Source organism: Xiphophorus maculatus, chromosome 5 (genome assembly GCF_002775205.1).
Source record: "Xiphophorus maculatus strain JP 163 A chromosome 5, X_maculatus-5.0-male, whole genome shotgun sequence".
NCBI lineage: Eukaryota > Metazoa > Chordata > Actinopteri > Cyprinodontiformes > Poeciliidae > Xiphophorus > Xiphophorus maculatus.
In genome coordinates this window covers 29500089-29517255 of record NC_036447.1, presented here as the reverse complement: position 1 = coordinate 29517255, position 17167 = coordinate 29500089, and the positions used below count along the sequence as shown (strand labels likewise).

The following is a 17167-nucleotide window of genomic DNA, read 5'->3' as shown; positions in this document are numbered from 1 at the left end:
AAGAAGAAAGCGCTGTCTCCCTCTAGCGGTGGAAGACTGATCGGAGGAGGCTGCGTGGACTCTGACGGGTATGGCGGTCTGTCTTCACATATAATCACACTGCACTCCCAGCGCTGCAGTTTTAGACAACATTTGAGCATTTTTGCCGGGATTATTTTATTTTTATTCTCCGCTCTTCCTGACTCCATCCATTTTCTTACACCCTTGTCCCTAATGGGGTCAGGAGGTGCTGCTGTCTATCTCCAGTGAACGTTTCAGGCGAGAGGCGGGGTCACCCTGGACAGGTCGCCAGTCTGGGCAACACAGAGACAGACAGGACAAACAACCATGCACACACACACACACTCACACCTAGGGAGAATTTTAGAGAGACCAATTAACCTGACAGTCATGTGTTTAGACTGTGGGAGGAAGCCGGAGTACCTGGAGAGAACCCACTCATGCACAGGGAGAACATGCAAACTCCGTACAGAAAGACCCCAGGCTGGGAATCGAACCCAGGACCTTCTTGCTGCAAGGCAGCAGCTCTACCAAACGGTGCCTCTGTGCAGCCCCCTCTTCCTGAGTCAACAATTTAAATAGTTACAAATAGCTACATTTATTTTAAGATTTTCACATCTGAAGACAAATATTTTTGTAGATTATTGTTTGCTAAATATTAGAAACTCAGACTGGATGGAGAGTATCTATCAACATCAGTTTCCAAGTATTTCCACATAGCCGCACTTGGACTTAAATCTGGACTTTGACTAGGCCATTCTAGCATATTGTCACCTTCCCAATGGTCCAAATAATTTTTGCCAAAAAATTATCTGGGGGAAAACAAATCACTTTTGCCAAATATATATGTATATATATATATATATATCTATACCAGGAAGGTGGATGATAGGTATTTTCTCAACCTACATAAAAAGAACCACAGACAACGTTAATAAATTTTATTAACATAAATTTTGACAAGCTTCTCCAGCTTTCTGATGAAGAAAAGCATCCAGACAGCATGTTCGCTTTCCATCACACACAGCCTGAATATCTCTTTGTTTATTGTTTGTTTGTTTTTTTAATTGTGACACCCCCAATTTTTTACTGGCCCGGCCTGTGAAAATGTTCTGATCAATGTTTTTATAAATAACATGGATATTGACATTCTAATGTCTGTTATGGGAAGGTTTTATTACGGATACTTGAAAGTCCTGTTCAGTTATGGTATCATATGATACATTGTCTTGCCATACAGACATTTTTTTTTTTCGTATTTTCGAAGTAAAATGACAGAAATAAATAATAGACGTTCAAAGTAGTGAGTAGTAGTGTAAACGTATGAAGTCACAGTGACTTAACTATCTTTTTTTAAGCTCAGACCTTTTTCTTATTGGTTAAGCTATTTAATGGAAGAGGAAGTGTTTGATTTACGCTAATATTTGAAGTCAGATGCTTTTGTTGCTCATTAGTCTTCATAAATGTCAATAACTACCTATTTAATTCAATCTCTAAAAGTACAACTTTAATTAGCTACAATTACATGTAAATATCAAGCTACATTTTACCAGTTCAAATTTGAGATATTTGAAATAAAATTTAAATGAAAAAAATGATAAGTCTTTTAATATTAATGCTTAAAATATATGTTTATCCCTTTGAGCTGAAATTTGAATCAAAGTGTAATTCATTTTCTGTAATAAAAATTATTTAGCATCCTTTTTCAAACCCTGAGTATCTAATCCATTTATGATATGCATACATTATATATATATTTTTTGCCATCTCCTAAAATTGATCTGCTAATCAGGAATCATAGGGTTGTGACGTAATGCCTTCAATAAAATAAACTGCTACATACTTAATAAGCCATTTCTGTGCACTTTAGGTTGTACCAGTAAAGTTAAATGGTGGACAAAAAGAAAAAAATAAAACAAACAGACAACTCCTGACTGTAAAATATGAAATTCCATATCGATCTTGGGTGTAGTGAAGAGCACAGCCCCTGGTTTTGGGGGGAGAGCTCTTTCCCCAGAACCCATCTGTGAGGAACAAGCAGGAGCTGTGAAGCCGAGCAGAACAAGTCTGTTCTGGTGTGAACACACTGAATAGATTACTGCCTTCCTTTCTTTGAAATTACGTAATGCAAAAACGTGGAATCAAAAGGGTTTCAAATGAATGGCAAATGACTTGCATTAAGCTACAGATCTAAATATAGTTAATAGGATGTTTTCTTTGCCGATATATCAAGAGTTATTTATTGCATTACACAATAAGGCTGTTTTGACCCTGGGAGGTATCCAGTGGCGGTTCTGGCAATTTTAGCAGATTAGCACTTTGTTCATGTTAGTAGATGACAGAAATGATCTTTTGTTGTTTTACATCCACCACTAAGAATTTATTTATTTATTTTATTGATTGTTTCAAGTGTAATTTTTAAAATGGGACATTATTAACATTTACAGGCAAAATACATGAGATCTTAGCCAAGTGGCTAATTTTCTTCCCTAGTCACAATGGACAGGTTGATTTGATGTTCAATAAGAAGAAAAAGCAAAATCATGCTACTGCACAAAAACACTTCATAAATGAGAAGAGAGAGAAATTAAACTGCTGTTTGTAGGCAACAATTTTCATTTTAAGTTATGTGCTGGTCAGATGTCTATGTGATCTCAAGACATGGATATTCTTAATTTAGAGCTTTATTGATCCATTAAAAAAAATAAGAAAATCAGGGTGAAATACAGCTGCAACAATTTAAAAACGTTGTGTCTATAAAAATATATTCACCCCTCCCTGGATTTTCTTTTACATTTTTATTGCTTGTACAAGTCAATCGTGTGCAACAAACTGTAGCTTTTTTTGTTTTTGTTTTTTGCAAAAAAATCCCTTTAGGGTGTACAAACTGGTTTCTACAAAATGACAATGAATGTAACAGAAAATAAGTGATTGTATAAATATTCACCACTCCAGACATTCGATGTTAGCTTTCCTTATCCATCCCTGCCCCTCAAAGCCAACCAGTTGAAACAAACGAGCTCCACTGTTTCTGCTCAGAAGTCAGATATTAACTTCTTACGCCAGAACTTTGTTGATGGCTAAAAATAAATAAATAACTTAAGTTTTTCTGCAATTTGTGGGATTTACCCAACTCTAAGTATAGATATAAAATACACCTGTTCACCAACTTGCTGTTTTTGTGTTAGACTCTATTCATTCAAGTGAAAAAAAAAGTCCATTAATGGGAAGTATTATGTAAAGAAAAAAACATTTTTTTGAGCTTTACATCATGTTACTATTATTCTCTCATCAAAACATACATGGAGTGTTGCTTTGATCCTTTCATCTCCATTCATTTCATCAACCATTGAGCTGTACTTCCTCAGAGCTGCAGTTTCCAAGCTTTTGCCTCACAGAGAAGCCTTCCGCCGTGACTCCCCCACTCAGCTCCTTCAGACTAGCCAGCAGCAATTAGCAAACACCTGGTGGAGCTGCACATTAGCTGGGCTCATTATGGGAGCTACTTCTCAGTGAAACACTGGTAAAAACGTTGTTAAAGGGTTAATAGAGGAGCCATGATGTGATGACTTTCTGAAAGTCATCGACAAACATGGAAGGTGTTAAATTATAAAGTCAAATTTCTACCTCATATTTGATATATTCACCGTTTTTATAACAGCTGAAGGTAAGTTACTTGATTGTGCTATAAAATAGCACTATGTGCCTAAAAAAACACATGATGCTGCCTCTTTAATATCACATTCATGCGCATGTTGAGTGTTTGTACTGAAAGTTTTACCAAATTACAGACCAATGAAAATCCTTAGTCATGCTCTGACGTCATGTGGTGAGAAAATAGTATCAGACTCGTTTATTTTATTTTTACATTAAAAAATATTTACATCAAACACTAGAAAAAAACTCCGTAAAAGTAAAAATGTACATCGGTCCAACGACAGTCGTCTATACAGTCTACAAACCTAAACGCATGTATCCGTCCTGATGGAGCTTCTCCTTCAACATGGCGGCTTCTACAGATGAGAAGGCGCTTTGGTGTCTTAGCTGGGTTTTAGAGGAGCTGGGGGCAGACTAGCCGAGGCCTGTTCCAGGAAGGCTAGTGGTCCCGGAGGGGGAAGGTCTGTGGGTTTACGATGTTGACCGCTAACGTCCTCCAGCACCTGCTGCCAGTGGTGCAGCTTGGCCAGATGCTTCTGGACCAGCAGTTCTTTCCTCTGCAGCTCATTACGCAGGTCCGACACGTCCTGGAGAGAGAGAAGAACTGGACTTGAGAGGAGGGAAGCCACAGTATACTGAAGGCAAGGAATTAGCAACCCATAAATGTCAGTTTGGTCCAAATGTTTACCTCTTTCAACACCTGCTCTGGTTTCTGCACAGAGAGCTGAAGCCTCTTCTGTAGGAAGAAGCACTCAGTCTGCCGAGCCACATCCAGGAACTTCTGGATGCACTGGTCCACGCCTTCAACATAAGCATGAACGCTTTGAAACACACACTACCACGAGCAAACGATTCCAATATAACAATGCAGCAGACTGACCGGTTCGAATCTCCTCCTGATCCGTACCGTTCACATAGTCCTGACTTACTAACGATGAAAAACAAGCCTGGAAGATAAACAGAGCAGCTTTCAGAGAGAAACTATCAGAGACTTAAAGTGGAATTTTTAAAAATATATTATATATATATATAATATCAATATTCAGAATTAACTCTGCTTTTCTAGTCATGTGTGTTAAACTGTCGTCACCTACATTTATGTGTGTGGTTTTTTTTGTTTGTTTTTGAAATTGTACGACCGTGTACTAATGCCATCGTAGAAGAAAGAAATGAGTAAATTGCAGCTAAAAAAAAACGGAAAAATTTTAAAGCATTTTTTTCTAGAAATATTTTTTGGGAAATTTCTGAGTTTCAAGTCAAACATTTTCCACTTTGAAAAAAAAATTTGCAAACTTTTTTTTTTTGAGTTTGATAAAGAAAAAAGTTTTTTTTATTTTTGCGGACTATTACTCTTTCTTTCAACCTACAATGGTCCCATTATGTTGTCGTAAAATTGTGATTATGGTTCGGTGAAACGGCGAGTTGAAGCTCCAGTTTGTAACTGGTCAACTCATAGAAAATGCTACATTTTAACTACAGTTAGCTCATAAATGAGTATGTGTGTTAGCCACAACAGCTAATGCTAACAACAGAGCTAATGTAGCCCTCTAACCTCCTACCTCGAAGGAAGCCTCCAGTTCGTCCACCAGGGTGTTGTTCCCCTGAACCCGGGGAGCGGTACCGGAAAAGCTCGGCTGAGCCGGTCCAGGAGGCCCCCCAACGGGATGAGCACCGGGCGGCTGCTGGCCTTGAAACATACCGTTCATGGACGAAGCCATCTTCCACTGTCTGCCATCCGGGTAACGCGCATGCGCACTGCATTGATACAGCGATAAAGGGTACCCGGCAAAGAGAACTAAATAACTAATGAACGAATATAATAATTTATGAATATAAATGAGGTGAAAAGATGCACAACGAGCAATACTCTACAGTAAATAATAAGTGGAAGAAAAATAACGAGATCCAATCTCAAAATAGAAATAATCTGACAGAATAAAAATCGGCATTGATTAATAATTTATTTATAATTGTTTAGATTCAATTTTGCTGTTGCTGCTGAAGTTTTGATATAAACAGTAATTCTCCAAGCTTCATCAAGGTGTTTTTATCCATAAGGATAAATCGGCTGATTTATACATCAAAAATAATTTCTAAGAGTCAATGTAGCTTATGAAATGTAGAAAAACAATCTGACTAAAACCAAAAAAATCAAGATAAGTTTACAATGCGATATCCGATTAGGAACAAATACAAACTAATAGGCTGGTTGATGGAGGAATTTACAACATTTGAACAATGGACAATGTCTGGCATTTTAACCGTGGTGGTTTTGACATGCAGGATACAGTGCTGGCGAAACTATTGACACCACCGAAAAGATTTGTAAAAACTGTAAATGTTTCTATAAATGTAGAAACATTTATAGAAACATATATTTCAGCGCCAAAGAAAAAAAGATAAAGAAACGGCCGACTGGGTCTCATACTGATACCCACAGATAAAAAAAAGTAATGGAGAGATAATTTAAACTCCACAGATACCCATCAACACAAAAAACCAAAGCATACAATATGTTTTAGTGAAAACAGTTATTTTGTAAAAAAAAATATATATATATATATATATATATATTTTTTTTTTTTTTTTGTCACTGAATAAATATTCTCAATTTAACTGATGGATTTAGTTTTTAAATAAGTGGTAGATAAGGCAATATTTAACAGTATTAAATGTTTAATTTTCACATTCCTTCAGCCTGGGCGGAACATACTCTGTAAAAAACAACCGATGATTTTAATAAGCAATTACAGCTCATTTTAAAAACATGTCAATTGCAAAAAATGTGCTGGAAACAATGATTGCTGTAACAAAATATGTTTGTTATTTTACGATGCCGTGAAACTGATCTGTCCCTCACAGATTTCATCTTGATTTTTTTAACCCCCATTTCAGATCAAATTAATGTTAATATGAGAAAGATAACCCCACAAAAAACATACAAAAAAAATGCAATTTTTGAATTTAGACTTGCATTATATAGAAGAAAATCTTCCCAAACCGACCTGGACCTATGTTGACAAGTATTTGCCCTCTACTTGAGGTTAATCACGCTCTGTTTGAGCAGCCACACAGAGGGTGATTGACAGCACTATGACCCGCCTCCTGGCTCTGATTGGTCATTTCTAGTTATCACTGGGAGAAGGCAGAGGAGCTGGATTTTTTCTCAGATTATCCATCTCATAAGACATAGTGACAATTTCAATAAATATGTTTATATATATATATCTATATATAAGTTACATATTTTAGCTTTAAGTGTGAAAAAATAAAAACAGGAGAAATCTGAAAGAGGCCAAATATCATTTCACAGCACAGTGTAATACTAATACTCAATATAAATCTGTATTAGCTCATCTATGTTACCTATGTAACATCTGTTATATTCATATGTATGTTAGTTGTGTGATCTCTGACTCAGGAGAGTCCCGCTCTTCGTCAGATCTGCTCCTGATCCTCCTCTCAGCCGCTGTGGGCCAGCCTGGCAGCAAACTCCACCAGCGTGCGGGTCGGCCTCCCGGACATGCCCTTCCTGAGGTAGGGAACTTCATCTTTGTTGCTCATCACTCCAGCGATGTCCAGGTGAGCCCAGTGAGGAGCCGTGACGAACTCCCTGAGGAAGGCGGCGGCTGTGCACGCGCCGCCAGAACTGCACAGGATAAACAGAGAGCTGGGTCAGGAGGCGGTCAGGCCACTTTCACCCTGTTAATGACTTTGTTTTTATTAACCAGTTAATAAAATTACTTTGTTTTTCTGAAATAAAGTAATTGCTCACAGAATTGTCTTGCATTGAATCAATCAAAAAGAAAAAATTAATTATGGTTTTTTTATTATTGTTGAATATTACTACAATTATTATTATAGTTATAAAACAAAAATAAGAAAAGAAAAAGAAGCCATCAAGCCTTCCTTCATAGTTATCATGCTCAAATGTCAGACTGATCCAGAATTAAATTCACGGACTTTTCTCAACTTTACAGTCAGTTTTATAAACACCATAAATCTATATTTCTTCATAGCAAAAATCATAAAGCGGACAAAAAATGTGAGTAAGGAAGGAGGGAAAGGACAGGAGGAAGAATAGAAAAAAGGAAGGGAGACAGGAAGGAAGGAAAGACCGAAATAAGAAATGATGGAAGAAAGAAATAAGGAAGGAAGAAAGAACAGAATGAAAGAGTAAAGCAGTAAGAGGACAGAAAGAAAGAGAAGAAAGAAAGAGTGCAAGCAAAAATAAATCACAAAAGGAAACAAGGAAGAATGAGTGAGAAGGAGTAAAAAAAAAAAAATAAGAGTCAAGCAAAAAAGCAAGAAATGAAGAGAAGGGATTCAATGTAAAGCCACTCAGGTAAAACTGGATCAGAGTGTAGCAGCGGTCCGCTACGTACCGACTGTATTTGCCGATGTTGTTGAGGTCAGCCAGCTGGCTGTCAGTGACCTGCTTGGTGTAATGTTGGAACAGAGGCATCCTCCAAACTCTGTCACCTGTCACAACACTTGCCTACGCACACGCACACGCACACGCACACACACACACACACACACACACACACACACACACACACACACACACACACACACACACACACACACACACACACACACACACAGAGCATAAGCCAACAGAGAAGCTGGTACAGTAGTGAGTGTTGCTGTGCTTCCTGTCTACCTGCTGCAGCTGCTCCCACAGCCAGTCTGAGTTGGTAAACACTCCTGTTGCCGCCGAGCCCAGAGCTACATCCATGGCGCCTGCAACAAGAGGTCCTACACCGTCAACCACCATTTCTCTACAGCGCTTCTATTCAGTTAATAACATAATAACAACACATATAACAACACAGAGTAGCAGCGGTAAATCTTGCTACCTGATCTCACCTGTTAGCGTAGCAACGTTAACGATAGCTCTGGGGTTAAAGGTGTGTCCATAACAGAGAGCATCAGCCAGGATCAGTCTGCCCTCTGCGTCTGTGTTATCCACCTTCATGAAACAATAAACCTCATTAGTAAACACACAAACACACAGTCAGGGAGCTGCTTGGACCAATCACACGTCTTCATTTACCTGGATTGTCTTCCCGTTCTTGGCCGTGACAACATCGCCTGGTTTAGTGGCCTTCCCGCTGGGCATGTTCTCACACAGCGGCGCCAGACCTGCTCCGAGCACAAACATGGAGGATGTTGGTCTGGGCACAATAAAAATGGAGGCATTGGCAGAAAGGAATAAGAAGAAGCCCACCAACGATATTCACTGGGAGCTTCAGAGCCGCTGCGGCAACAATGGAGGCGCAAACCGTGGCGGCTCCGCCCATGTCGGCTCGCATTGCGTCCATGGATTGAGAAGGCTTTAGAGAGATGCCACCGCTGAACACACACACACACATGGGGATCAGTGGGGGGCAAAGCTCACACACAGCCTACTAACAATGAGACAACATGATCATAATCAATATGAGTCGTGAGTGTGTTTGTGATGAACCTGTCGAACGTGATGCCTTTCCCCACCAGCAGCAGTGGCTGCTGGCTGTCTGCTGAGCCGCTGTAGTGCAGCTCCAGGAAGACAGGGGGCTCCTCTGAGCCCCGCGCCACGCTGAGAAACGCTCCCATCTGCTGCTCCTCCATCCAGGCCTTTGATCTTCAGATAAAATACACAAACACCAATAAGTAATAATAATAAATCTGGTTATGTGCTAAGTGAGACCTAGTCTTCTCTCTCTGCTATTGTCAATAATCATAATCTCACAAGATAAACACTGGAAATATTTAACCACCAACATCAGCATATTCTCAGTCATAGCAGCAAACAGTTGGTAACAAATAAACACAATAAATAAAAAGTTACAAAGTAAAAAAGAAGTTCATAAATAAGTAAAGCAACCAAGTCAATACATATAAGTAAGTAAGCAAATCATACTAATATCTCAATCATTAAAGTTAAGATAGTTGAGTAAATTAATAACTTAAAATGCAGATATTTAAGCAAGGAAAGAAAAAACAGTTCGGCAAATCTAATTTGTCAGTGGAAAAACCAGAAAGAATACAAGTAATTTCATAAATAAGACAATAAATTAAGAATTACAGTATTTACAGCAAGAAAATACAGTACATAAATAAGCAAATGTACAAATAGGTAAAAGGTAAATTAGGATGCAAGTATAAAAACAAGTTAATAAGAAAGCAAATATATATAATATATATATAAATATATATATACAGTATATATATAGTATATATATATTTTTTTATTTTAATTTTTTTACAAAAATAGAGTTTATGCAATATTATATCATTATCAATATATGAATTGGAAATGGTCTCAAAAAACCCAACAAACCGTTTTTTGATGGTGACTCGTTCAGCGTGCGGAGCCAGTCTCTCTTCCATGGTGTTGGCGAAAGCAGTAGGAGTGATCCGATTGGCCGGAGCTTCCATGAGAAAACGTGCCAGGTTTTGACCTTCTGCATAAATGATGCCTTTCTTCCAGCCGTCCACGTCAGCGCTGGTGAGACACAGAGAGGGACGGTCAGTGGTGCCAGAGAACCTGCAGACTGAGAAATACTCAAAATACAGAAGAGTAAAAAACTCAAATGTTCAGCTGAATGTAAAAAAAGAGAGAGAGAAAATAATGAAATACAGAATCTCTATAAAGATTTAGAAAAAGGACAAAGGAAAAGATAGCTTGTGGAAGTCAAGTTGTAATATTGGGTGGTTAAAAAAAAGATTGAAAATATTTTTTGTTGTTTGTTTTTATCTTTATTGAACCAAAATGTGCAAAACAGACAGATATTGCATTAATAAACAGCACATCAAAAGCAAGAGTTCACTTTGAAACAAACACAGGACAAATTTAAGCAAGGTAAATAGAGATACATGTTTTAAGGAAAGAAAATACAATAATACAAAATAGATTAATCAAGGGGAAAAAAAAGAATAAACCTTTTAAAAAAATTACTTAAACAAAAAAAACAAAAACAAAAAATTCTTTTTAAATTAAAAAATGTAGTCAGAGGTTTTCAGAAAATACTTTTTGTACTTAGAAAGAAACATGTTGCTCTTTTTCTTGTTAATCAAAAGATTTTAAAAGCTCAGGTTACCTTCCATGGAGCTGTGAGGTCACTCTGGTCTTCTTCTTAGACTTCAGTTCATCGTAGGAAAACAATCCCAGAACGGCGCCTTCTGCTGCCGACTTGGCGTCACCGCAATCGTCCACCTCAACGTGACCCACCTCCAATTCCTGGAGAGTCCGACAGCCAGCTGAACAAAAAGAATATGTACATATATAAACATCAGCAAAACCATTTCTGAAACCGTATGTGAGATCAGACGCCGGAGCGGATCGTACCAGACACGGCCTGCCTGATGTTCTCCTTCCTGCTGTGCCACTTCTCAGCCCCACACACTCCTTCACTGTCTTTGCCCAACCCGACTACTGCGACACAGGGGAAGTCCTGATGGAGATCAGAGCACGTTTTACTCTGTCGCCATTAGAAGACGGGGAGTGAAGTGATAAAGCAGCGTCTTGTTACCTGGTGAATCCCATAGAACAGTCTGCTTTTGCCTTTCTTGAGACCAGGTCCAGAACTGGGGGCAAAAACAAAACGTTTAAAAACACTCAACTGCTGTCCATAAATAGTTTATTCATTTTGCAGTCATCCCATTTCCTGAATAAGTAAAATAAACATAAGAGAAAAGAAATATAGTAAAAATAACAAGCAGACCCATTGACTAGAGATGCACCGATCTGATATTAATATCTGTATTGGGCCCGATATTGAAAACATTTTTTCACTGTTTTTCTGTATTGGATCAGTATCGACCAATACTAAGCCTCAGATATCTGTATCGTATCTGAAGTAAAAATAGTAATCGGTGCATTATTACTAGACATGACAAAATAAGTAATAACTCATTTAACAGGAGCTTCATAATTTCCATTTGCATGAATTATTGTTTGCCTCTCTCTCTCTCTCTCTCTGGATGTCTTCAGTCTGATGCTTTGGTCTCAACCAGCACCTTTTATGGAGAACAATTTTGCTTACAGAGTATTCATAATTTAGTTTTATTTGTTGTTTTTTGCATTTGGATATTTAAAATGTCTTCCACTTCCAGTGTTAAACTATCATTAGAATTGAAAGTTTATTGATCTCTGAGAATGTGTTCTTGCATCATTATGCTATAACAATTATGTTACTTAAAAATGATCTCATAGCAACAACATTATTGTTTATCGCAGTAACTTTAGGGACAATTTATCATCCAGCAAAATCTGTTATGGTGACAGACCCAATCCACCAGCATCCATGAAAAGTCAAAAACTGGCAATAATTCCGAGGTAAAATGTGACCATAAACTTTCTGGTGTGTTTAGTTATTGCAGTAAAAGATGAGCCAGTTACTAGTGACAGGAGTTTTCTCCACTGCTGTTCAGCTGGCTGAAAGATGTTTAACGCACGTTCTCCAGTGTTTACGAGAAAGACACATTTGACTGTATGAAGACAGCAGTCTTCCTCATGTTGTTCAAGTCTTCCTCATGTTGTTCAAATCAAACCAAGGTCATAATACAACACTAAAGCTCTAGAAATATCCCACTGTGTTTTTAATAAATCCAGACACGTTTTTTACTTTTTCAAACTGAATCGCCAGTTAACTTTTAACGATACTCTATTTTACTGGGATGCACATGTAAACTGTGGATCACACCAGCTGACAGAAGAAGCAACTCACATTTTCAGCAGCTCTGAGAGCTTTCCAGACACAGACTGGTCAAACCTGGCTGCTGCCTCCGTCAGGTGACCACCTTCCTCCTCTCCGTCCTTCTCAAAGACTCCCAGGACCAGACCCTGCAGACACACACACACACACACAGTCCACACTCTGCTGCTGAGACTCTCAGGAACATTGAACACCTGGTAAACTACTCACCTTTCTCTCCTGCAGGTGAGTGTGTGAGGCAGAGAACGGCCTGCAGAGATGTTTCCTCGCGGCCGCCTGGGCAGCTTTCCTCACAACAAGCATTGTCACCTCCTCAACATGTAATAATCTGAGTTGATATCCTAGTTTTACCTCACTGGAAGGTCAGGCGCTTCTCATGCGGGAAAGGAAGGCAGACGACCCCGTCAGAGTCGCGTTAAAGTGGCGTCACCGACGAGATAGGACGACGGGGGTTTGTCGCCACCTAGCGGCAAAGTGTCATTTTGCCTGCGGAGTACAAAGTGGCTTTAAATGCAACTCTGATCGTTCTAGTTACACTTTACAGTTAATTGCTACTCAATGTAAGTTGTCATGTAAATTTACAATAAAATGCATTAAGGTTTATGATTCTAATTTGACCAAATATGGAAAATGTTATAGGCATGTCTGTCACGACACCAAAGTTTGATGATAAACTTCCCCAGTAATTATTGCAATAAATAATATATTGTTGATTTAAGATCATTTTCAAGTAATATGTTAATAATAGCATGATAATGCAGTTTGCCCTGTGAAAGACCAATAAATTTAGATTTATTGGTCTTGACACTGGAACTGGAAGATATGTTAAATATCCTAAACAAAACACAACAAAAAATAATAAATAAAACAGAAATAAAAGACACACACCCAACTGAAACCATAATTGAAATGGATCTGTAAATATAATTGTCTTTACAAAATTGTTAATCATCACAATTAAAGTTATTGAAGTCATTTTAATTTATTATGCAACAGGCTTATTTATCTGTGGATACTGTAACATGGGCCTACAGTGAATCATATATGTAATTACGTGCAATCTTATATTTTAAAAAATGGTTTTTGCTTGGTTGTTACAAGTTTATTGTTTGCATTGGGTGGTTTCCTAAACAAATAAAAAAACTTCCCGCTCAAACTTAGGCCACCTTAAACAGTCTTTCAGAAATGCAGGACTTTACCATAAAATTATCAAAGTTCTTGACTTGCATAAACATTCATAAATATCTACTGGTTAGAAACCAAAGATAATTTTTTTCCCCCATTTATGCTTCTTGAACAAACTCAAAATTAATTCTATGGATCCAACAGGCAATCATGCAGAGTAACATAATGCCTTAAAAGAGCCTTTGAATAGGAACCAGACACACACAAAAAAAGGATCAGATAACTGGGAATGATATTTTAAATGTCTGTAATTTACATTCTTTATGTACAATGAAAAAATAAATAGCATATTTACAGACATTTATTTACTACACAAACCGAATTTACAATACTGAACGTAAAATGTTCAGAGTGATTCTGTTGGACCACTCTTCATCGTCCACAGTACCAAAGTAAACCTAACAATAAATCCCTCTGTCTAAACTGGACAAGTTTGCTTTTTCATCAATTATCTATTCAGAACCAATAAGAACAAATAAACATTAAGGTCCTTTAAAACCAGTTTTCAGTGAGAATGAGTGTGAAATAAGTAAAACAGTGTCATCACAAATGTCAGTAAGTGTTTTTTTCTTTTCCTTTCCACGCTGAAAGCAGAAGACACAACCAATAACTCTTTTTCTGTGTGTGTGCAACACGTGTGTGTTTGTTTCTAATACCTTGTGGGGACCATTTTCCTGACTGCTCCTTGTGGGGACCGAAGCCTGGTCCTCACAAGGGGAAACGCTGTTTTGGGGCCAGGGGTTAGATTTAGGAATTAGGTGTGAATTGAGTTTCTGTTATGGTTAGGTTAAGTGTAAGGTTTAGGCTGTAGAAATGAATGGAAGTCAATGCAAAGCCCCCACAAAGATAGCCACGCAAACATGTGTGTGTGTTCTTCAGTAGAGCAGGTCAAGGGCAGAGATTGTGGGCTCTTCCGGCTTCTTGATCTCCGGTTTGGGCAACTTGATGCGACTCATAGCGACCACTCCACAAACGACAAAGTGAGTCCCAACGCTGCCAACTCCCAGCCAGAAGGACCAGTCCAGGCTGTTATCCAGAACCTCCAGGACGAAGAGGTTCTCTCCATGGTTTGCCACCCGCTCAGTCAGACGGTGGTGCTTCACGGCTGCCAGGAAACAAAGAACACCCAGGGCGCCAAAAAGAGCTGCAAACAGAAGAAAGTACTTAACTTCCCTTCAGATTTAACTATCTATATTTATCATATCTGTATACAGTATTAGGAGCATTGTAGATATAAAAAAAGAGAAAAAAAACTCCTAGATTAGTTACAGAATTTTATTAGAAAGAAATCTTAGAAATTTCTAAGGTTTCAAAAGTCAAAACTGTTTGATGTTTGTTGACTTTTGAAACTCACAGCCTTGGTTCTAGAACTTTGCTCTAGAACATTTCTGAGATTATCCTCAAAATGTCATGTTTTTTTCTGGCAAATGTTTAACTTTCAAGCCCAGAAATCTCCACGTTTTTTTTTTCCTAAAAAATCTAAAAATGTTGACTGATGTTATTTGGCTGAAATTATGGCCCGTCCACCACCACAGGGGGTATCAGCCTGAGCAGAGGCCAATGTTCTGACCAAGAGTCTCACCTTGTCTCTGAAGTGGATCAGACCACAGGACATGTCTGCAGAAATGAAGATCTTTGTCCTGGTGGACATTTGCAAACTGGAATATGTCTTTTTTATGTTTCATTTGGGTGAATGGCTTCTTCCTCACTGAGTGGCCTTTAGGCTCATGTCATTACAGGACATGTTTCACTGTGGATAATCACTCTGTTATACCAGCTTCTGCTAAATGAGCTAAAGATTAGGGAGATGGCAACAAGGCCTTGGAACCTCCTGGACTTGGGCCTCATTATCAAAGATAAATCATCAAATATCAGTGAAACGTGCAAAAAGCTACACTTTTTTAGTCAGCAACACTCATAAGTGTTTGATTATTGTAAAGCTATTAAAATTTGTTTTTATGAATTATTAATTACTAGTATTGTTTTTAATGAATACACTTTTTACATCACTTTGGATTGTGGACACAAACCACTTGATTGAATGAAAAATAATTTTAAACCTAAATATTCAAGGGATAAAAAAAATGTTTGGGCTTAATTGTTAGTAATTTAGTTGAGACAAATTGCAAAGATAAATAAATAAATAACACAAAAAAGCCTAAGAAAGGCAAAACATGTTGAAGCAAAGCAGAAAAATGAAGTGTTTTTTTTGTTTGTTTGTTGTTTTTTTTTTTTTTTTACCAGCAATGAAGTTCCATAGGTAAAGTCCTTTGTGCCCTTTTATGCTCTGGTAGGGGACCTTGCGTGCGTTGTATATGGAGAAGGACAGACTGACCAGGGCGAAGCCAACCGCCACCAGCAGGAAGAGAATCACCATCATGTGAAGACCCCCATTCAGCGTCTGCACCAGCTTTGGAAAAACTGCAGAGGCACACAGACCAGAGGGACGAGCTTAGGGAGGAAAACCTAAGAGCCTTTCTTTATTTTTACTTGGATATTTATTTTCAGTCCAGAACCATTTGACAGCATGTTCTTTATTTGCTTGATAAACAACTTAACTTTGACCTGTGAAGCATTTAAGTGAAAAAAAGCTCCTAAAATTAAGCTTTAGTTCTAGATAATAATAATAATAAAAAAAGATCTAAATCTGATCTTAAGTTGTTGAAGATTGTGTTTAAGCTCTAAGGCTTGTTTTTTGTTTTCCTCACTTTCTATATTTTTAATCAGAGATGAATAGTCAAAAAAGTACTCTAGTAAAAGTAGCACTACTTTGACATATTTTTATTTGAGTAAAAGTAAAAAAAAAAAAAGCTTTTACTCAGCTATATTAAAGTTTAATAAGTTTTACATTCAAATTATTTTTTCTTAATCTGATTTTGTTATTTTGTAATTCTGTTATTTACATGAATTATTCCCATTTTGGTCCTTAAAATACCAACATTTTCATATAACTTCATATTTTGATGATGTCATTTTTAAATATTAAATGATGATTTGATCAGTCACATGACTAGCCTTTTTATTTTTTTACCAAACTCTTGAGTAATATCTTGGGTGGCTACTTTTTACTTTAACTTCAGTAAAGTTGAAGCAGTGCTACTGTTACTTGAACGTGTATAATTATTGGGTACTCTCCACATCTCTCCCTTACAGTCACTTTGGATCTTACTGTATATTTTGGAGCGCCTGTTCCCGAGTCCGCACCTCTTGGTCTTTCCTCCCTGGAACAAACCGTAGTAAATGTCCCCGATAAACTGGTCCATCTCCGGACTGGACGCGTTCACGATGTCCACCCCGGTTTTACACAGAATCCGCCCGATAACCCACCGCTCTGTGGACAGGGCCACCACCAGGAGGGCCACCGAGCCGACACACAGTGCCGAGGCCACCGAGAATGTTATTCGTTTCCACAGAGAAGGCATCTTACGAGCCCATGGTGCCCCGGGAAAGGTAAGAGGACGCCGGGCAGCGGCCGCGGGGCGGGCTCGGTGATCACCATGGGTTTACGGAGTCGTTCATCGTCTCCTCTCAGCTCGGGAAGAGAGAAGCGATGAAGCTTCATGAAAAGCCGCTGGGCCCGGCGTGATGTTCCATCTATTCATGTGTAAGTCACACGGGAG

At 38.2% G+C, this 17167-nt stretch overlaps 3 protein-coding genes across 3 annotated transcripts; all 3 read right to left on the bottom strand.

The window, feature by feature from the left end:
- Nucleotides 1-3822: 3822 nt before the first annotated feature.
- On the bottom strand, nt 3823-5429 carry med28 (mediator complex subunit 28). The gene is made up of 4 exons (XM_005809382.3): nt 5217-5429; nt 4538-4604; nt 4346-4458; nt 3823-4244 (listed from the first exon to the last, which is right to left on the bottom strand). Exons 1-4 carry the CDS (start codon nt 5373-5375, stop codon nt 4041-4043), a joined length of 543 nt encoding a protein of 180 aa, XP_005809439.1. The 5' UTR covers nt 5376-5429; the 3' UTR covers nt 3823-4040.
- Nucleotides 5430-6315: 886 nt separating this feature from the next.
- lap3 (leucine aminopeptidase 3) lies at nt 6316-12780 on the bottom strand. The gene is made up of 13 exons (XM_023334614.1): nt 12573-12780; nt 12375-12490; nt 11178-11232; nt 10994-11099; nt 10746-10905; nt 9986-10150; nt 9131-9286; nt 8891-9015; nt 8717-8805; nt 8530-8632; nt 8324-8403; nt 8043-8155; nt 6316-7306 (listed from the first exon to the last, which is right to left on the bottom strand). The coding sequence occupies exons 1-13, from the start codon at nt 12663-12665 to the stop codon at nt 7120-7122; spliced, it is 1548 nt and encodes a 515-aa protein (XP_023190382.1). The 5' UTR covers nt 12666-12780; the 3' UTR covers nt 6316-7119.
- A 1296-nt stretch (nt 12781-14076) lies between these two features.
- On the bottom strand, nt 14077-16969 carry clrn2 (clarin 2). The gene is made up of 3 exons (XM_005809391.2): nt 16717-16969; nt 15789-15968; nt 14077-14691 (listed from the first exon to the last, which is right to left on the bottom strand). The coding sequence occupies exons 1-3, from the start codon at nt 16967-16969 to the stop codon at nt 14423-14425; spliced, it is 702 nt and encodes a 233-aa protein (XP_005809448.1). The 3' UTR covers nt 14077-14422.
- Between the last annotated feature and the right edge of the window lie 198 nt (nt 16970-17167).

Excerpts from the sequence above, each read along its gene's own strand:
- med28 (XM_005809382.3), bottom strand. The coding sequence starts at position 5,375 with ATGGCTTCGTCCATGAACGGTATGTTTCAAGGCCAGCAGCCGCCCGGT. Across the intron at positions 4,605-5,216 it reads AACTGGAGGCTTCCTTCGAG|GCTTGTTTTTCATCGTTAGT; the intron begins GTAGGAGGTTAG and ends TTTATCTTCCAG. Across the intron at positions 4,459-4,537 it reads TCAGGAGGAGATTCGAACCG|GCGTGGACCAGTGCATCCAG; the intron begins GTCAGTCTGCTG and ends CTTATGTTGAAG.
- lap3 (XM_023334614.1), bottom strand. The coding sequence starts at position 12,665 with ATGCTTGTTGTGAGGAAAGCTGCCCAGGCGGCCGCGAGGAAACATCTC. Across the intron at positions 12,491-12,572 it reads CTCACCTGCAGGAGAGAAAG|GGTCTGGTCCTGGGAGTCTT; the intron begins GTGAGTAGTTTA and ends GTGTGTCTGCAG. Across the intron at positions 8,156-8,323 it reads TGTGGGAGCAGCTGCAGCAG|GCAAGTGTTGTGACAGGTGA; the intron begins GTAGACAGGAAG and ends GCGTGTGCGTAG.
- clrn2 (XM_005809391.2), bottom strand. The coding sequence starts at position 16,969 with ATGCCTTCTCTGTGGAAACGAATAACATTCTCGGTGGCCTCGGCACTG. Across the intron at positions 15,969-16,716 it reads CAGGCGCTCCAAAATATACA|TTTTTCCAAAGCTGGTGCAG; the intron begins GTAAGATCCAAA and ends GTGCCTCTGCAG. Across the intron at positions 14,692-15,788 it reads CCTATGGAACTTCATTGCTG|CTCTTTTTGGCGCCCTGGGT; the intron begins GTAAAAAAAAAA and ends TTCTGTTTGCAG.